Source organism: Rhizopus delemar, genomic scaffold, assembly GCF_000149305.1.
Source record: "Rhizopus delemar RA 99-880 supercont3.22 genomic scaffold, whole genome shotgun sequence".
NCBI lineage: Eukaryota > Fungi > Mucoromycota > Mucoromycetes > Mucorales > Rhizopodaceae > Rhizopus > Rhizopus delemar.
This window is the reverse complement of record NW_027137848.1, coordinates 278,497-299,863: the sequence shown is the minus strand read 5'-3', so window position 1 is coordinate 299,863 and position 21,367 is coordinate 278,497. Positions and strand designations below refer to the sequence as shown.

Below are 21,367 nucleotides of genomic sequence, written 5' to 3'. Positions count from 1 at the left end.
CGCTAGATTTTGGTTTTTAGCCATAGCCGTGACGCTAACTATAGATACAGTCATGAAAAGTGCTCCAACCACAACTCTGAAATTAAGCGGGCAACCACAGGATTTTGGGGTTTAACCAGACAAGTAAGCATCGATCAGGCTTAACTTTAGGCATAAGCCAAAATTTAGCCATAAGCATAGCCATAGCCATAAACATAGGCCACTAGGTGTAAAAATGCCTTTGCCTCATTTATGTATCAAATGGGGTGCCTCTAGTGTCTGAAATCACTCCGATCACTCCCAAAGTAAGCAGGCAACGCTAGATTTTGGTTTTTAGCCATAGCCGTGACGCTAACTATAGATACAGTCATGAAAAGTGCTCCAACCACAACTCTGAAATTAAGCGGGCAACCACAGGATTTTGGGGTTTAACCACAACCATAACCACGACTATAACCACAACCATAACCACAACCACAACTCTGAAATTAAGCGGGCAACCACAGGATTTTGGGGTTTAACCACTACCTACAACCTACAACCACAACCACAACTGTGTCCATATTACTTGGGGTGAGCATGCAACCACAAGAATCTGGGGTATAACCACAACCACAATCACAACCATGATCATTACCGCTGAATCAGTCACTGTAACACATATCGCTACCACAATCATGGTCTCGATCCTTGTGTAAGTGCAACCATCCCCGAGTTACTGTTATACAAATTTCTTTTTTGTAACATCATTATCTCGGGTTACATCGCCGAGTCAGGTCCTACATCTCAGCCCCATTTCGGCTAAGTTACATGTCCTGTTACACTGCATAAATTAAAAAGAAGTTTCTCTCTTTTCTTTTTTAATTTAGCACTTCTTGGCAAACTTTAAATTTTTCTCTTAAGATTTTTTAGATTACCGTTTCACATTAATCTAGAATTTTAAGTAAGTGGAAAAAGATATATAAGAGCAAGTATAAGTCACCTGAAGAAGCTTCATTTCGAAGCGAAAGCGCCGCTCGTGCTTTTTGTTCTTTCTTTGTTGTTTTCTTTCTTGGCTTTTGGGTTTAATTTATTTTTAATTTTACCAAATAAAGCTATTGTTATCCTTTATAATTGATGTTGTTACTTGCCTGTAGATCCGTTGAACATAAGGAACTTTTAATACGCCATATAAACTACAACGTATTTTCATAAATTGGAAAAGACCAACATTAGTTATTATAAAGCAACCAGTTGTTTACTTTCTGGTATTAAAAATACTTAATTACAGAAGAGCTCCAATAGCCTGTAGCAGAAAAGCTGCTGTCAAAATGTTAAACTTGTTATTCGTCAGTTACGCTTGGTTTAATACATTTACATAAAAGTATATAAGGTTCCCTTTAAATTAAAGTAACATGAAAGGTAGTTTGTTAATTAAAATAAATCTAAATTGGTATCTAAACAAAATAAGGCAGTAAATACCCTTTTTTTTGCTCCCCTGTTTTGTTTCATGGAATACACTAGATGCTGAAGTTAAAGAAGATAAAAAGAAAAGACCAAGCACCGGTCATTTGTAAGTTTATAAGAAAAAAATAGTAATGACTAAACCTAATGTCTTTTTCTTTACATTACGAATTCGTAATGAGACACATTCGGGCGACGAACATGAGCCTCGTGGGCAACATTGTTCTTTCCAACATGATAAAACGATAATAAAATGTTGGCAGAGCTTCTTTGCTTTTTTATTCTTTTAGAATGTACATGTATTCTTTTGTTACAATATAAAGGCATTTGCATTTCTATAAAGTATATTTGTTGTTATATTACTGCTTACATTTGGATAATGAACTTTCTATTGCTAAACTCCTTTTTTCATATTGTCTTTTTTTTTTTACTTAAACTTTTTTTTTACCAAGTCTTTTTTTTTCCCCAAACACGACTATTTTTTTCCTTTTTGTTGTACATTTCTAATGATCTAAGCTAAAAGCCACAGACTGCCTTCCTAATACGTATTCTTTCAACAAAATATTCGCAAATTGCTTTTGATTTTCGCATTTGGCCTCAAAGATAAAAAAAAGAAGATACCAGTCTTTCAACGATAGAAGGGAACAGGCTTTCCATAAAAAAGACCATCTGTAAAAAAAAAAGACTCTTTTTTCAAACGTGAATGGCTTCATGAATATTTACTCTACAAAAAAATTATTAGATTTCTTTTTTCTTTTGTGTTTAAATCTTTTTTCGAAATTCCAGCAGGTAAAATTTAGCAAGATATAAAGGATTTTCATACAAAAAATTCTAATACCTGCGGACCCATAACTGTAACTTGGATTAAAATTCTATGTCGAAGGTCCTAAATTATTTGCAGCAACCTTCTTCGTGAATCATATTATCGATCGAACGTTATCTGTTTACAAAGATTTCAATTCTCTGTGGCCAAGTGGCATAAGCACCATCCCTTCATCCAGAGCGTCCTTGATTCGAGACAGCCTATCCAGTTCAAGTCATATTAGCGATTGGCAGACGCTTGTTTACAAAGATTTCAATTTTCTATGGTCAAATGGCCTAGATATACGCCGTTCAACGTGACTTGGAGGGTTCGATATCTGTTGTCGACGTTGACGTTCATAAAAAAAAAGAGGGAAGAAAGAGGAAAAAATAGAAAATTTGCCTTATCATTGCGGAATTACAATTGTGACGTGTAGGAGCACAGTAAATTTTCAATCTCCTTGTCGCTCGCTGTCACTTCAAATTAGATTATTGTAACATCCAAGAACAAAACGGAGGAGCTTAAATGGTTGCAGTACATAACAAGCGGTTTGCAGTGTAACACGTAAGAGCAAAACGGCTGAATTTAAATTGTTGCAGTTCATAACAAACGCCTTACAGTTTGCAACGAACGCCTTATACTATACAACAACCGCCTCTTATGTTATAACAACTACTCAAAATACCAAAAACAAAACAAAATCATAAAACCCAAAAAAAAAATAAATAACCCCTAATAATAATCACAAAATACTTCTTCACTTCTTATTTTACTTTTTCTTTTTATCAAATAAATTTTCTTTTGCAGATGTAAACTATCTCTTATTTTATTTAACATCAAGAACAAGAAGTCCCTTGAAGCTATTATACTTCATTGCAAAACCCCTTTTTATTTTATCGTTTTATCTTTTTTAATTCTACCTTTACCAAAATAGTCTGATCTACTTTACAAGGTCTGGTGGTCACTATAACAAGCGAATCAATCCAAATCTGACTGATATAAAAGCAACTCTTATATCAATTGCAACGCAAATTTGTTTAATTAAACCTTAGCATAATGCAGCCAAGCAAATTATTACAGTGTTACGTATAGTCTTGAATTATATTTCTTTTTTTGAGCACTGAAAAAAAAATATATACAGAGCAGGTATAATTCACCTGAAGAACCTGCATCATATTAAAGCAAAAGGCACCGTCTAGTTTGTCCTGCCCTTGTTTATTGCTCTTGTAGTTACTATTATTGATATGTCTATTATTTTCTTTACACCATAGCCGCATTCTTGCCGCAGGAGAAAGCAAGAAAAAAAAATACCTCGACATTTTATAACAATCTATGATTGCTTTACTTGAAGACTCTTATCTTTTCGCCTTTCTTTACATATAAATAAATATTCCCTACAAGTAAACATTTTTTTTTATTTTCACAAGAACAGGAAGGTTCCTGATGAATATACACTTCATTGTAATCCTTTTTTTTTTAGCCTAATTTACTCAAAGCAGCTTGATCTACTTAATAAAACTTGGTGGTCACTTAATGCAAGCTACTCATAGTCAAATCATTGCTCTTTTGGAACCGTATCCTACATAACCGTTTGATCTTACATCAAAAACCTTTCACATCAGCCCTGTCTAACACTATAGAAATCTTAAAAGCTCTGATTTCACAATACGTCTACCTCCCAACAAGATGTTAACCTAATCGATCCTGGTTATCGCTGTCAACCTTATTATTAAAAAAAAGTGCAATTTTTCAAAAATTTCAAACCTACTTGACTCAAATGGACAGCATGGCAACTTCACATTCGGACGATTACTGATTCAATCCAGTCTACTGCTACTATCTTCTCTTGGAAAATGGAAAGACGTGTCATGACATTATCGGCCCTTTGGGCACATTCTTTTAATTATAAACAAGTCCTTCAATTTAATAAGAATCGTGTTACACATTCCATATAATAGTATAAATACCCACTTATTTTTATTAATACAACATCAGTCAATTATCAAGTATTATTCTCTCTATTAGACTGTCCGTCTATTCCTATCTTACTTATCTTTGTCTCGTTCTTACTTATCAACTATCGTAAGTCCTATTTGCAGTTCACACCTTCAAGCCCTTCACGCCACCCTCTCTTGTCCTCTTTTAGCTGTCTATCCAAGCTTCTTAGTTCCTGTCCGGTTCTTTCTCTCTCTCTCCTCTCTGGCTTGACAAAACAACTCATTACAAGACGAAAGAAACAGAACGAAAAGAAAAATTACCTTTTCTTAAGTAACTGTGCCTCTAATTCCACGATACCATTTCATACCTGCCAGTTTTTTAGCGAGAAAAAACGGCAGTTATGGAATCAAAATGGCAAATTACTGCTATTATTTCCCCCTTAGCGTCCATAACAAAAAGTAAAAGGGAAACATATCGGAACTTAAAGATGTGACTCCCTCTACAGGATGTAAGTACCAAAATGACTGTCTTTCTATGACTAACATTTTCTCAACCAATAACAAATTTGAAGCCAAAATAGCGCAAAAAAAATCGTCATGTTTTACCAATCATAGCTATAGATTATTAAATGGCGTGATTTAGTAGAGCAATTAGGTTGTCATTGCATTGCACCATTTATTTCACATTTCTATAAATACTCTTGATTTTTGTTTTTGTTTTTGTTTTTTTTTTTCCTTTCGTATCCTATTTAATACTTTTCTTTTAAATTACTTCGCACTATGTCCCACACTTTTCTCGAACCTTATGTTGAAATTGTCTCTCGCAAGAAGACCTGTGAACTTGTAGAGCCTATTATTGTAATTCGTTCTAGTACACGTTCGCGTGAAGGTAAGTTATCTATTTTGTACCTATTGACATCTGACATTTTTTTAGATGAAGATGAACATGCAGTGCGCCCCCTTAATGCTTTGTCTGTATTGGATCGTCAACGTTATTTTAACTCTCAAGGTAAAGTTGGGAAATACTCTGTATATAAATACTAAATGAATAATTTATAGCCTCTATGGGTATTGAGGAGTTTGTGCATTGTTCTTCTAATGCTAGTGGGCAAATATCCAGCAACATATTCCAATACGTACTTGGATGTGTTAATGATGGTGTCAGTGATGAATTATCTCCTGCTTTTGTAGACAATATGTGTGAAAAGGTTTCTGGTGAAGTCAGTATTTTCACTGATATTGACTCCTTTGCTTATGTCAGTGACGATTTACCACTTCGAAACTCAGCTGGTCTTGTTATCAGGCCATTATATTCAAGCAGCTACATGTCGGATACTGGTGTAACTTGGTCTCACGACGTTTATACCAACAATGTCAGCGTTGGCGTCCACAGGATCCCTAATGTGCAAATTTTAAAGACAGAAAAGCTTCAGGTACTTCACCTACTTTTAAGGTGCCGCTACTTAACAAATATTTGTAGGCCTGTATCTTTTTCCCTCGTATTTACCAGGAGCTTGCTTCAACCAAAGATGTTAGCCCATCATATCATGTACCTAGCCACAATCATGTCCAATTTGTTGATCTTGTTCTCCTTCCGGCTTTGCGTATGATTTTTGATACGTCAGTGGTGCCTGTGCCTCTAGATTATGAGTCTGCTGCTCATTCTGGTATGGGAAAAAGCATGTACATTAGCATGAAAGAGTTTGCTAAGCTAGAAGAAGCAATGAGGGGTATTCTATCGCTTAATTCACGCTTGAATTCGGTTTTTGGTGACTTTTTTTTTGTAACCTGGGGAATGGGCTTGAAATCTCGATTTTCAGGGGACGAGACATTCATTGACGCTTTGGCTTCCCAAGGCTTTTTATGGGATCGCGTCGATTTCAACAATTTGTATTTGGACTTGGGCGTCAATTTTGGCTGTCCTCAGCATGGTTTGTCTGGCATGTGGTCGACTGGTAATAGCACGAACTTTCGTGCTATTATCGACAACTTCCTGGCTCCTGAAGAAACGTTTATGTGGAGAAAGTATCGTCACGATCCTTTTTGTGATCACCTTGGTGTTGGGGGCTTTAAGTACTCAAGTCCAAAATCTGATTTTATCAGGGTCACTGCGTACTCTCACTCAAAGGAGCCTTTTTATCGCAGATCGACTATGGGTGAGAGGCACGGAGATGACTTCCAACCGGATGAAGTACTTAGAGTCTCGCGGCACTTCATTAAGCAAGTAGTAAGTGAACAATTTATATAGTATACTAGACTTAAGCTCTAAATGATATATAGAGAAAAATGAAGCATTGCTTGTCCTTAATGAAGTCAAGTTCCTATGGAGTGCGACTCGAGGTTCGCTTCACGGCCAATAACTGGGACAATTTATATTGTCGTACTCTGGAGCTGGCCAAGTATGTATTTGTTATAGTGTATGCAAATATTCTAACATCATTTGTCTAGAAATCAGCTTCAATTACACATTAATTGGTACAAGTCCCATGCCATTTGGTCGTTTGTCGATAACCGTTTGGATGCCCTTGTTTCACTAGCAAAAAACTTCCACGATCAAGCGGAGACTAGGTTTACAGCAAGCCAACTCACAGGTGTGGCTTTTATTACGTTTATGCTGTCCGCCCTAGTACATCGACCATTAGATCGTAACTGGTGGCTACCCTTTGCTGACCAATTAAAAGCCCACAGGTGTCGCAAGTCAATGGCTTTGTTCGTACCTAGCCTCTTCAAGTTATCTAACGATAACACGCGGTGGTCGTGTGTAGTGAGCTTGAAACAGCATCTGCACGGTGTCTTCCATAGGGACGTTTTGACCAAGGTGACACCTGATCTGCAAGATGTCCTTGAACTGCCTGAATGGCATTACAAATCTCCAACCATTTTGACAATGAAAAGCATGGGTATAAGCTTAGATTTTGAGCTTAACATATATGCTCCGTACATAGATTTGTTAAACAAAGAAAATTTTTACTGGAACCGCGCTATACTATTTATCAATCATTATGGCTTAACCGATGCTTTAGTGGAGCCATTTGTCAATTTGATGATGCACGAAGTGATTTTCAAGTTTTCGAAATGGAGTAAATACTGCAAGGACGAAGAGTCATACCAGAAACTTCAAGCGTATGGGTCCAATTTCTTTCGTGATATTAACTATATCAAAGACATTATAAAGGTACCATAGTAGACCTTTAATCAGTTTTCTAACTATGCTTCTTATAGGACGGTCATTACAATGTTGTCAAATCTCCTTATACTAGGCAACAAATACAAAATCTGCTTCTCCCTTCCTTCTCTAAAATCACAAGAAATACCAAGTCTGTTGCGTTCCAACACCCATCAAGTGCATGGAAACTAATGCAGTCTCGGGCATGCTTTATAATTTTATGCCTAAACAATCCAAGTTTACAGTCGGATCTCAACAGATTTCGTCAAGCTATGCTTAATTATATATTTGAAAAGTTTATGTTTACACCAAGAATTGCGAAAGACAGAATATGGACTGTAAGCAATGGATTATTATTTTATGAAATTTAAGTTTTTTTTTTATTTTATTTTATATGTCTTTTTATGTACAATATGCAAAAAAATAAACATCTTTTAATATGCACTGTTCCTTACTGCAAAACTTTCATTATCTATTTGGTTTATGGCAATTTTTTGAGTTGAGGTAGCATCTAGCTTATCATCGTAAAACCAGCATGGTATATAATGAGAAAAATGGCCTTGTTACTTTTTATAGGTAAAATTGCTGTTTGCCTGAAGACTCACTGGACATTGGTACCTACTACTATGTTCCATTACATATAAGGAACTCTTACAAGTAGGATGGTCCTGGCATAAACGTTTATAAAAAGGAGATTTACATCAGACGTATAGAGAACTGGGCTCTTTAGCATTATATAAAATTAAAATTTCATCGTATTTCTGACATTGAAATACACCTTTGTCTCCGTGGGTGATTGGCACTTCAGGCCACGATGGATAAATCATAATATCTACAGCTATAGCGGAGCTAGAATAACAATCCAAAAATAGAAACTAAGGTTATAAGGCAAGCAGAATCGAATGGCGCTGTTTAATTTTTGAAGTTCCGAATATTTCCCGATTTAGTCTAGAATAATGGGGCGTTTCTTATGTGAAGCACCTTTGTTCCCAGTTAGTTTTGTATCATTTGGTACATCGGTAATTTTCAAAAATAGTAAGCACCATATAATATTTTTAAACATGTTTAACGGTCTTCAAAATATTTATGGAAGTCCATTGGATGTTTATAAACCACTTTTTTCCAGAAATTACAAAATAGCTTAATTGGAAATATGGCTCATTTGAATCTTGATGTCACGAGTTCAATCCACCCAATGACCATTTTATACTTTTGCGATAACGGATTAAGTTTTCCCTTTTATTTATTTTACAGCTGAAATGTTTTTGTAGGTCACAAGAACTTCTTTTTGAGGGTTGATGTTGTGATAAAGAAGTCAAAAAAATGGTGTAACAAAGAAGTCAAAAAATGAAAAAAGTCAAGAAAATGTTAAAGGTCAAAAAAGTGAAAAAGTCAAGAAAATGAAAAAAGTCAAAAAGAAAAAAAAATTAACAATATAAATATCCCAACTATTTAGATGAAGAAAAAGGACAGTACAGTTCTACTCACATTTTTATTTTATATATTTTATTCAATAAACAGGCAACCTTCTCATAAAAAGTTCCTGATCCCTTTATTTTTTTTTATCTTTACCTTTATTTGATCTTAATTAAAAGATCTGGTAGTCACTACAGTACCTTACTTTAAAAATTTCAAGAAAAACTTCTCTAAAACACTCAACTCAAAACACAAACCAACAAAAAATAGCAATAGAAAAAATTAAAAGATAAAAGATTATAAAAAATGTTAAAAAGATAAAAAATGTTGAAAATATAAAAATGGTCAAAAAAAATAAGAAAAGCAAAAAAGAAAAAAAAATATCATACATATGTATATATCCCATCTTTTTGTGAAGAAATTGTTGGTCAGTTTAAATAAATCATATGTTTTTACGCAGTAAATAACAAACTTTAACAAGTCCCTGTTTACCTAAACTTTTTACTCTACTTTAACTTTTATCAAGAAACATCGTATTGATCTTACACATAAGATCTGGTGGTCACTACTTATCAAACATCTGCTTAAACCCTATATAAAACAACAACTTACAAGGCAATCACAACCTTAAATTAAGCTTTATAAGCAAACTTAACTCAAATTAACTCACTTACAGAAAGACAACCTTAAATAGCAGCATAACTATATGCTAACTTTAATTTGCAAAGCAAAAGCGCTATTATCATGTGCTCTTGCTTAATTATAATTTTTCTTTGCCTAAAAAGTACTCACTGTTGTGATTTTTTCACTGCACCTACCATGTGTTGTAGAACAGAGTCTGATCATAACGGACATTGAATAATCACAACTAAAAGAAGTATATTAAAATTGATAAAAGATAATAATTTAAATCTTTATTAAATAAAATATACTCTTCTTCTTTTTTATATAAAACTATCACTATTAGATTCATTCTATAAAGTAAACATGAATACTAAATAAGTCATGATCTTTACTATTCATCATTTCTGTAAATGAATAATAATGGATCAGGTACCTAGTCAACTTTGATCTGACTGGAGGCATTTCATATAAATATATCTTTCCTCTCATTGAAGATGGGACAATTCTCCCAGATCAGTTAAAGAACAATAAGATCTATAAAAACAACGAATTAAAATTTTTCATAATCGATTCAGTGATCATTCTTCAATCAAACGTGTCAATTATTGGATCTACGCTCATAACTACTCATTTACCCGCCAACTGATAGAAGAATATAAGTAGTAGACTTTGTAATGATTTCTTTTTAACAATTAAGATTGTCTTAAATAAAGTTCAGTCTCAAAAAGTATTCTTTTGGTTTATCTTTGTTATTACCTTTACCAGAACATAACACTATGAACTATAAACACACATCGAAAAACAAAAAAAGTAGCAAAGAAATGTACCAAATCCAATAAAAAATAATTTACAGTTTTTTTTTAATTCAAATTATAATGAGAATAACACATTTTATTAGAACATTTAAATTTAACTAAGAATAGATTTGTAATCAACAAAACATTATAAAAACGATAAGCATTAATATTTTTAAATGATATTCAAGAATAATATCACGATATTATATAACAGTATATAGGTTATTACTGTTGTAGAACAGTAACTGATTGTAGTTAGCGTTGATAAATATAAGTCTTAATACAAGATCATAATTAAAATAAAATAAAATACAAGTTTATTTAAATAAGATCATACAATCAATTCCAATTAAACATGTTCTTTTAAAATATGTATTGTATTCATGAGAGTTCTTTGATAAGAAGAAGTATCAACTAAAATAACCAAATCCAATCCAATGTCAGCAATATTGCTAATCTTTCACATAATTGAAATAACGCGTAAAATAACGTTATTCAAATCAGTGAGGAATTCCCAGAATAAAAGATAATCTATAACAGACATACAAAAGAACAAATGAAAAGTTTTCATAATCATAAATAGAGATGACACTTGATAAAGCACCTGAAAGAGTAGAAGAACGTTTACAATGCAAGATATCAAGTCATTCACTCAATAAGATATAAATATCTGCCTTCAATTAGAATAATTTTTACTTTAACTTAAACTGAAATAAAGATCAGACTCGAAACGTTCACAAACTGTTTCTTTATTTTTGTTTTTACCTCTTGTTTTCTATTATCTTAACAATTACAATTAGTTTTTTTACGACTAATGTTTGAACCATAATGAAGAAATAACGATATTTTAAGAATCGAGGAAGCAATGTGATCCTTACATAATATCAATGATGTTATTTAGTTAAAAAACTTAGTATCTATATTACATTCATCAAAAGATGCTTAGAAATAAGCTTCCATTTGGTATGCATGCTCGGACAGTGGATGATGCCACTTTGCAAGACATCCTTGTTATAGCATATACGCTAAGAACCCTAAATCGGTCGCAAAAATTTTGGCGGCCATATCGATGTTTCATATAACTGCCATACATCAGTAATGTTAGAATTCAAGAAACATACAAAGGAGTTGGCGATTGCTAATCCTTCACAAAAGTAAATGAGGGCAAGCTGAGGAAATCAGATGCTTACAGTGCCAGATGAGCTCCAAAATTCAATTTTTCAGATTCCATTCAAACTTCTACCCAATATAGCGTACTATTGGATAAGTCATTTCCCAAAGTCTCGGAGTGTGAAATCAAATATTCGCTCCGCAATCATAAAAAAAGTGCAGACATGCTATAAATTTAAGGGTCACATAAAATTGTTTCTATTCGATGGTTTTTAGTAAAAATTTGCATACCATAAGCTCTAACTGATTAAAGTATTTGTGCAAAATCTCCGCCAAAATCTCCGACATTTCTATTTTCTTATTGCTGTTTTTAACATATTTCTCTTCATCAAATACAGATATTTTAGCAAAGCTATAACACCTATTGTTGGACCATATAGTTACACAAATGTTCAAAGTCTTATTAAAATCTGTAAAGAAGTCATTGATATAGAGCGTGCCCAAAAAAATTGCATACCGCCTATTTTCAAGCGCAGATATCTACAACAAATAGTCGGAATTGGAAAACGAAAATGGTACCAATCGATGCGCAATGACCAAAAATGTATATTTCCATATTTGGAATGTAGTTATAGCGCCGATTGAACCGTAAATATCATGATTTATCCATCGTGGCCTGAAGTGCCAATTGTCCTCTCCGTAGTAGCTGTTGTAAACATAGTTATTTCTATACGATGTCATCAGTTAAGAAAGTCTGAGTGCCCTTTTTACAACGTGGATATTCTTTGTTACAGCAAAAGATCTATGCTAACTATTGGCGTAAGAGTTGCACAGCATATCTTTCAGGTTGTACGTCCTATTGCAATAAAGCTTACGTGTATTAACTCTGACAATTGAAAGACATGAGCATGCAAATGCAAAATTTGGCTTTCAACCAGCCTAAGCTATTACCAATGACCATATGTATAAACTTAAGCCGAAAGAAGACATCCTGAGAGATCACAGAACATATTTCACTAAAACTGTGCTCATTCTTCGTTAGGCATATAAGAAAGTGCAACTTCAAAAGCCCTTGGCTCTTTTTGCTTGTTAAATGTTATATGATATTATTTATTGCTATGTCCGAAACAATGTTCATTGAAATTGAAATTGGCATAAAAAGCATACAATTAGGCAACCGCTAATTTTGACAGCAAGGTTCGACCTTGAGAGCAACAGTATCTTCCTAACGTTGGCCAGTACTGATATTTACATGCCCTAAATCTCTTTTACCGTGGATTTCTCCTGTCATCTAACTTTTTGATCCACTCAGGTTACCAGAAGTAACCTCAAAATCAATTTTTGATGAACCCATTCAGCACTTGGAATTAATTTTCTGCTCTTATTGTTTACGTACGATATTTTTCATGTTTGAAGCTTTTTCATGACAGAAATATACACTATCACTGCAGCTTGGTATGTCATAAAGATAGTAACTAACATATATGCACTATTTTCCCTATATGCTCCAGCCTTCCAACACCGTTTTTCAATTATTAAGTTGATGTACTAATCAGGCTTTAACTATTTAACATATACAAACAGCCTCAAGCGCTTTTATTAATATGCCAACGCATAAATGTTTAATTTCCTAGCTGTTACGTTTTACACCGCTTAGGTTTGCATTGCGTTATGCAATTGAAAAAGCATAAAGTTGCATATACTGAGCCACGCGCTACTTAATTTCGAAGACCTGCAAGCCCCATGTCCAAGCTTAGAAGCACAGGCACATCTTCTCATAGGAGGCCTAGCCAGTTTTCACCATATATCAAGCAAACCTCTTTGTAAAATGAGTTGACAAAAGGCTATCACACTATGCTCTATATAAGGGCTTTGGCTTCTTGGTCATTCCTCCTACACTCTTCCCATAGTAACCACGCATATTTTCCTTCCCACCAAACTAAAAATATTTCTAGCTTTGCAATGAATGGATGCTATAGCAGCTGCCCGGCTTAAGGGGTGGTAATTAACCATGGTGGATAGTAAAGTAAGATACATGGCTTTTTTATGATCCACAGCCCACAAGGACAATCCTTAGTCAACATCCTGCCTGCCTTCCTTTGTATGAAAAAAAAGGTAAAACTGTAATTAACCATCAAAATTGGAGCAAAGAAGCATTTGTTTAGCAGCTGCTTGGCGAATCTCATAACTTTATTGCTTAGAACACTTTAGATATAGTTTCGCCTGTAATATACGCCCACAAGACATCGCCGAACATTGATTACTTATTTTTTAGTAAAGTCATCGGTCCATAGAGAAATTCACGAAATTGCATTTATCTCTACATCTATGCATCCGAAATGCATAAAGCTTACACCAAACGATAGAGAAAAAAAATAGCCTTTTGGCAGTATACTTTTTGCAAAAAAGAAAATTTTTTTTCGCGTAGATATTTAAAGTTTTGCTCATATTTCTACTTTCTGAGCTTAAATTACTTTAACAACAGAGCAACATTGCTCGTTCCCAGTAGAGAAGCAGTTATCAAGGTCTTGGATTTATTCTTAATCATTCATGTTGGCTTCCATTCATACATGCAAGCACTTATGAAGTCGTATATAAATTAATGTAAAGAATGATGACATTGATAACATATCTAATGGCTGGTAGCGAATTACATCCATGTTCGAGCAGAAAGTAAGCAATAAACTAATCGAGGCCTGTAAATATCTTGTTGCTTTTTATTACTCCCCGTAAAGAGTAATAAAATAACCTATTTACTCGAAAATTAAAACGGAGTGCTTGTATCTTTTATTTATAACTGCCTAGTAACAAGAGGTCGGCTAAGCTTCTTTTTTTTTTTCTCTTTTTTTTTTTTAGAACAAACATACATCCATTAATTATAATGTAAAAGCATGAATATATTTATAAAGAATCTTTCTTAAGCCAATAATTTCATTTGAATAAGTAACCTTGATAGCCATTCTTTTATTACTTCCAATTTTTTTGGTTCCATTTTTCAAAGAAACTATTTTGTTACGTTCCCTTGCGTGCGTCAGATGATCTAAGCCAAAACCCACATGTTATTGTCCTATCATTCATTTTTTGAATAAAGCAATCGCAAAAAGCCTTTTGGTTTGTGATACTTTAAAATGCTGTCATATCCCAGCATACTTTAATCATGAATCATCTTCAAGTTATAAGAAACTAGAATAGCGAATTCTTTTCCAAGGATTCATTACAGTCTTTTCTCTGTCACCCGGTCATAGATAATTTTACTCCTTTTACGCAGTACAGACCGGATTAATGTAGCCTCTGATGCTATAACACATAGATGAATAGTAGATCAACCTTAGAAATGATTATAAATAGTCGACCTGCATAACCAGGAGTACATTATATTAAAATTTATTTACATTATGTCAATAGCTATAGGTAACTAAAGCGCATTGAAAAGAACTTATCAAATCTTCTTGAATAGGATGTAAATACTAGATACAATGGTATTAAATAAGAGCAAATATTTCGTAGTTTTGTTGAATTTTATAGTCTTTTAATTTTACAGACTAACACACACGTCAATAGAATACAGCTGTATTGCTTACAAACTAAATATTTACAAATGAGTTTGAATAAGAATAGATACTAACAATTATCATAGTCCTGTACAGACAATTGTAACTTTCATCTCAGCAGATCGTTATCGAGAACAGTTTATAGATATTTTTTATAAATGTCAGATCATATTAGTAGCAACTATGTTTTGTCATGGAATCTGCGGGCCTGCCCAAAATGATCTAAATAGCCGTGAAATCATTCTTTAATAAACGTATTCGGCATTAGAACTATTGTTCAGTCACTTTGATTCCTCATTATCCGCTTTTAATACTTAAAACACGTCAGAAACTACAACCTTTGCCTTTAAGAATAAGATATCAATCCTTGAACAATAAAGTGATAAACTCTCCCAAAAAAGACCATCTGTAGCGGAAGAAACAAATTTCAAAGCATGAGTATGCGCCTTACAGTCATACAGATCAAATTACGAAATTACTTTCTTTTTACGGCGTCAATAGCATCAAAATACAAATTTAACAAAATAGCAAACATTTAAAGGTTGTACCAAAACATGAAGCAATTCGGTACAAGGCTGATTCCCAATAAGACTTTATGAGGTAACGAACGGCGTAATCATCTCCAGCCATACAATCCATTCGTTAAACAATTACCTGAATACTGCCACTTCTTATAGTAGGAACTTCCTACACCTATTCATGCTCCTCTAATCAAACCATTCACTAAATCGTAAAACAGAAGCTTAGAAAAAAAGTCCGCTAGACAAATGAAACAAATTGTACCACATAACCCCTTAGGCATATACACCTGAAAAGATATTTCTGAACACAAGCTGCAAAAAAATATGAAGATTTGCGCGCAGTAACAAGCACTCATGATAAAACCACAACCACATCTACAATGTCAACCAGACAAGTAAGCATCGATCAGGCTTAACTTTAGGCATAAGCCAAAATTTAGCCATAAGCATAGCCATAGCCATAAACATAGGCCACTAGGTGTAAAAATGCCTTTGCCTCATTTATGTATCAAATGGGGTGCCTCTAGTGTCTGAAATCACTCCGATCACTCCCAAAGTAAGCAGGCAACGCTAGATTTTGGTTTTTAGCCATAGCCGTGACGCTAACTATAGATACAGTCATGAAAAGTGCTCCAACCACAACTCTGAAATTAAGCGGGCAACCACAGGATTTTGGGGTTTAACCATAACCATAACCACAACCACAACCATAATCACAGTCATAATCACAACCACAACCATAATCACAGTCATAATCACAGTCATAACCGCAACCGCTGCCATAACCACTGTCACTGCCATAACTGCAGCCATATCCACTACCGCAACTATAACCACAACCACAGTCATGGCCGCAAAGTGCAGTATCTGCTTCATTTTTTGTTCTTTTTTTATATTTACTTTATATATAAATCTGTTGTTTTTAGTCAACTATTTCATTATTTTCTTTTCTTTTACTTTTTTATCGTAATCGCTTATAATATTATCATCATATCAATCATCAACTGTAATCTTATATTTGTTTATCTTTATTTAAACAAAATATTTACTTTCTTAACAATATCACCCATTTTGTTCAAATTTCATTATAAATAAATTGAAAATCCATTGGAAATAAATTGAAATCAACTCAACCCCTTTTAAAATAACACGTATCTTTTGCAAATAGTATCTGTTGCTTATGCGACTTATATCAAGTCATTAGTTGTTAGCAATCTCCCACTTAATTTGTTTTATCTCGTAAGAACCAAAAAACCACTATAAAATTCAACCAGACTTAAAAAGTTATCCTTTTTTTTTTAATATTATTATATTTGCTGCTATTTGTATTCTTTTCAACTTAATTAGCTATAGTTGTAGATCTAGCATAAATAAATTTTAATATGAATATCTGTTCCTGCTTATGCAAAGTAGAATATTTAAAATTATTTCTTGAGTACATCTCTATTTTTTTCATTTATGTCTCATTGTTTCATTTATTTTATGTTTATGCTATATTAAAACCAACTTGTAAACGTGTTAAAGGTGTGAATTTAGTTTATCACCCGAATAATAGTGAAAAAAGGACTATAATCAATCTTTGTAAGCCATTCACTACTATCATTTCTTACAAGTTGAATATGAATCATCTTTAAAGTATGTTGGTATACGACAATAAGCATAAATAAGCATAAATAAGCATAAGCCTAAGCCTAACCTTATAAGTACAAGTATAAGCATAAGTATAAACATAGATCACTATGTGTGAAAATGTCTTTTTGTCTCGTTTACATATCAAATGGGGTGCGCCTAGTGTGTCCGGCATCACTCCGTTCACTCTGGTTATTCCCAAAAGTAAGCAGGTAACCCACAGGATCCTAGGGTCTAACCTGTACTAGTCAGTCCATATAAACATTCTTCTATTTACTATCAAATGAGAAAAGTCGGAGAGGGGAAGGCAGGATTTGAACCCGTGTCCAGAGAACGCTCAACCCATACAGTAGTTGCTAGAGGTACAAGCGCTAACCCATCATCAAGAACATCTTGGGTTCAAGACAGCCTATCCGCTTCGAGTCATATTAGCGATCAGCAGACGCTTGCTTACAAAGATTTCAGTTTTCCATGGTCAGGTGGTTGAGATATACGCCTTTCAATCAGACTATGAGGGTTCGATACCTGATATCGACGTTGACTTTCAGAAAAAAAAAAAAAAAAAAGAGGAAAGAAAGAGGAGAAAATGGAAAATTGCTCTTTTATATTGCGGAATTACAATTGTGACGTGTAAAACACACAATAAATTTTTTATTTCACTGTCACTTGGAGCTTGACTGTCAGATAATCTTCTTTTTTTTTTGAAGTATATGCTAAAGAAAGTAAATAGCATGAATAATTCATATAGTGAAGCTTTGTCAAAGTGAAAGACACTGTATAGTGTGTCATAATTTGTTTTAGTTGCTATGTTTGAGGTTTTTCTTTTTGGTATCATACCTTAAATTATAAATGCAACAGCCAATAGCTATTTAGAAGCAAAAAAAGCGCAAAAAGTGTGTCATATCCCACCAATCACGGCTATTGATTATGAAATTGCGTGATTTTTATCAGCAATTATGTTATCATTACGTTTTCGCCGTACACTTCATATTTCTATAAATATGCCAGACTAATTCTTTTTTCTTTTTTTTTTTGCTTTTATATTTTTCTCCTTTATTCTTTTTTTCTATTACTCACACTATGTCTGATTTATATCTCGAACCTTATGTTGAAATTGCCTCTGGCAATAATTCTAGTGAATTGGTAGAGCCAATTGTTGCGATTGGTACTCGTACACGTTTACGTGAAGGTAACTTCATTATTTGACATAAATAATCATCTGATATTTTTTTAGACGAAGTTGAACATATAGTGCGCCCCATGAATGCTTTGTCTGTATTGGATCGTCAACGTTTTTTCAATGCTGGTGGTACAGTGATGAACGTCATATAATTATATGCCTAATCAATGATTCATAGCATCCATGGGAATTGAGGAATTTATGCATCTTTCATCCGGTATGAATCGACAGGTATCCGATGATATACTTCAGCATATACTTGGATGCGTTTACGACAACAGCAGTGACCAATTATCTCCGGTATTTGTTAACAACAGCTGCGAACCTGTTCCTGGTGATATCCGTATATCCACAGACATTGACTCCTTTGCATACGTTAGTAGCGACCTGCCTTTAAAGCACTCATGTACATTGGATATCAGACCACCATACAGTAGTAGCTACACGACTGATACTGGAGTAGCCTGGTCTCATGAAAGATATACGAACGATGTTAAAGTTGGTGTGCACAAAATCTCCAATGTTCAATTTTTACATAGCGAAAGGCTTCAGGTACTTTTTTTTTTTTTGAAAAAACGAATCTTAAAGAAAGTTGCTAGGTTGCCATTTTCTTCCCTGGAATTTATCGTGAAATGGTTCAGACAGAAAGTGCACGCCCATCATACTTTATACCTGTTCTTTATCATGAAAGGTTCGTCAATATGGTCCTTCTCCCTGCTTTGGATATTATCTTTGATACGTCAGTTGTACCAGTACCTTTAGACTACCAATCAGCTGCTGATTTTGGGTTGGGGAAGGGCATTAGCTTAAGTATGGAAGAGGTGTCGCAGTTGATATCTGCTATGAGGGGTATCCTTTCACGTAACTCAAGTCTAAGTGCTATATTTGGCGACTTCTTCTTTGTAACGTGGGGTATGGGTATGAAATCCAGGTTTGTTGCGGACGAGAATTTTGTGCATGCCTTATCTTCACAAGGCTTCATATGGGACAAAATGGATCTTAGCAACCTCTATCTGGACTTAGGCATCAACTTTGCAAGCCCTCAACTTGGTCTTACAGGATTATGGTCGACTGGAGAAAGAAAAGATTTTCAGTCTATACTGGAATTGCTTTTTGAAGACGAAAGCTTTCATAAGAGCATGTACCGTCATGATCCTTTTTGTGGTCATTCAGGTATTGGTGGGTTCAAGTACGGGAATCGCAAGTCCGGTTTTATTCGGGTCTCCGCGTACTCCCATGCAAAACAGCCTTTTTACAGCCGTAGTACATATGGAGAGAGACATGGCAAAGATTTTGATGCTGACGACGTATTCAAGGTATCCCCAGGATTTATTAAGCATGTAGTAAGTAATTATTTTATTATGTAAACCGGGCTGTAGCTTACTTTAATATTTAGGCCAGGATGAAGCACTGTTTGTCATTGATGAAGTATAAGTCATATGGAGTGCGATTGGAAGTGCGCTTCACAGCGAATCATTGGGATGCACTATATAATCATACTATGGATTTGGCCAAGTATGTAATTGACATCGTACATATAAATATTTAACGCTATTTCTTTAGAAACCATCTTCAAGCACATGTCAATTGGTACAAGTCTCATGCTCTTTCATCCTTTGTTGAAAAGCGTCTGGACTCTTTAGTTGCTTTAGCAAAAAACATCCATAGTCAGAAAAATTCTCGGTATACAGCACGGCAACTTACAGGTGTAGCACTCATTGCCTTTATGCTGTCTTCATTGGTACACCGACCATCTGATCGTAGCTGGTGGAAGCCATTCGCAGATCAATTGAAAGCGAAACGGTGCCGCAAGTCCATGGCTTTGTTCACACCTGATCTCTTTCGGTTATCTGAGGATGGTTCCCGCTGGTCATGTACGGTGAGCTTAAGGCAGAGTTTAGATGGTGTCTTGCATAAGGACATCATCAACAAAATGACACCTGAGCTTGCTGATGGAATTGAATTGCCTGAATGGCATTACCGCATGCCAACCCTCTTTGCATTGACAGAAGCTGTAGATTTGAAGTTTGACCTTGGTTTGTATGCTCCGCATATAAATTTATCTAGCAAGGAGAATTACTACTGGGATCGTGCTGTGCTTTTTCTAAGTCATTATGGTCTAAGCGATACTTCGGTAGAGCCTTTTGTCAACTTGATCCTGCATGAAGTCCTATGCAAATTTTCAAAATGGAACAAGTATTGCAAGGATAAACGATCATATCAAACACTTATGGCATATGGCTCCAACTTTTTTTGTGATAAAGAGTATCTAAAGGACATTTTAAAGGTATCATCTTAAACATTTGAGTAGTTTTTTAGCTAAATCTTTGATAGAATGATCATTATACCTTAGCAAAAACCCCTCACGTAAGAAGACAAATAGAGGACCTACTCCTTCCTGGATATGGTCAAATATTAGAAAATCCTGAGTCTGTTGCTTTTCAACATGCATCAAGTTCATGGAAATTGTTACAAGCTCGGGCATGCTACATTATACTATGCATTAACAACCCACATTTAAAATCAGACTTCATCAGATTTCGCCTAGCTATGCTCAAATATATCTATGAAAACTTTGAGTTTATCCCAAAAATTGCAAAGGACAGAATATGGACTGTAAAAAAAGGGCTACTGTTTTATGAAATTTAATTTTTTTATGTATATTATGTCTTTTTATGCTTTTTCTTCTTTTATTTTCAATATGCAATAAATAACAATAAACACCCATCAATATGTATTATTCCTTCTTTTAAATCTTTCATTGTCTCTCTCACTTATAGCCATTTTTTTGATCCAACGAAACATCTTGGTAGCCACTGTGTAGCAGACATCATGCTTTAAACGAAGAGCGTTGTTGTTGTCCTTTATAGTTTATGTTGTCATTTGCCTGTAGATCCGTTGGACATAAGCACCTTCTAATACGCCACATTAACTATAATATGTTTTCATGAATTGGAAAAGGCAAACATGAACTATTGTAAAGCGACCAGTTGTATCAAAAGTATAGTGAGCTGCGCTATGTCGCGCTACGTAAGTTATAACCATCTAATTGTTAACATTGTAACACGCTTCTAGTTTGAGAGAAGCTATTGTAACCACGATGGTTTCTATACAACGCCTACAACAGTAGATGAAAGAATATGAGCAACCTTTTTGTGGTAGGGGCATTTTTTACTCCAACCAAAAGCCCAATGCAAACTGCTGGCTTGAGC

The 21,367-nt window shown here is 34.4% G+C and overlaps 5 protein-coding genes across 5 annotated transcripts; 4 read left to right on the top strand and 1 right to left on the bottom strand.

Moving 5' to 3' along the window:
* Positions 1–605: 605 nt before the first annotated feature.
* Positions 606–891, top strand: RO3G_16816 (uncharacterized protein; the record flags this gene model as incomplete). The annotated part of the gene is made up of 2 exons (XM_067671400.1): positions 606–673; positions 849–891. The coding sequence occupies 2 exons, from the start codon at positions 606–608 to the stop codon at positions 889–891; spliced, it is 111 nt and encodes a 36-aa protein (XP_067527501.1).
* A 4,050-nt stretch (positions 892–4,941) lies between these two features.
* RO3G_16815 (uncharacterized protein) lies at positions 4,942–7,345 on the top strand (the record flags this gene model as incomplete). The annotated part of the gene is made up of 7 exons (XM_067671399.1): positions 4,942–5,050; positions 5,096–5,170; positions 5,221–5,594; positions 5,642–6,388; positions 6,442–6,560; positions 6,610–7,061; positions 7,107–7,345. The coding sequence occupies 7 exons, from the start codon at positions 4,942–4,944 to the stop codon at positions 7,343–7,345; spliced, it is 2,115 nt and encodes a 704-aa protein (XP_067527500.1).
* An 8,619-nt stretch (positions 7,346–15,964) lies between these two features.
* Positions 15,965–16,159, bottom strand: RO3G_16814 (uncharacterized protein; the record flags this gene model as incomplete). Its single annotated transcript, XM_067671398.1, has 1 exon — positions 15,965–16,159. One exon carries the CDS (start codon positions 16,157–16,159, stop codon positions 15,965–15,967), a length of 195 nt encoding a protein of 64 aa, XP_067527499.1.
* A 926-nt stretch (positions 16,160–17,085) lies between these two features.
* RO3G_16813 (uncharacterized protein) lies at positions 17,086–17,462 on the top strand (the record flags this gene model as incomplete). The annotated part of the gene is made up of 2 exons (XM_067671397.1): positions 17,086–17,179; positions 17,269–17,462. 2 exons carry the CDS (start codon positions 17,086–17,088, stop codon positions 17,460–17,462), a joined length of 288 nt encoding a protein of 95 aa, XP_067527498.1.
* Positions 17,463–18,055: 593 nt separating this feature from the next.
* RO3G_16812 (uncharacterized protein) lies at positions 18,056–20,454 on the top strand (the record flags this gene model as incomplete). The annotated part of the gene is made up of 6 exons (XM_067671396.1): positions 18,056–18,164; positions 18,210–18,284; positions 18,334–18,707; positions 18,755–19,498; positions 19,552–19,670; positions 19,719–20,454. The coding sequence occupies 6 exons, from the start codon at positions 18,056–18,058 to the stop codon at positions 20,452–20,454; spliced, it is 2,157 nt and encodes a 718-aa protein (XP_067527497.1).
* Positions 20,455–21,367: the final 913 nt, after the last annotated feature.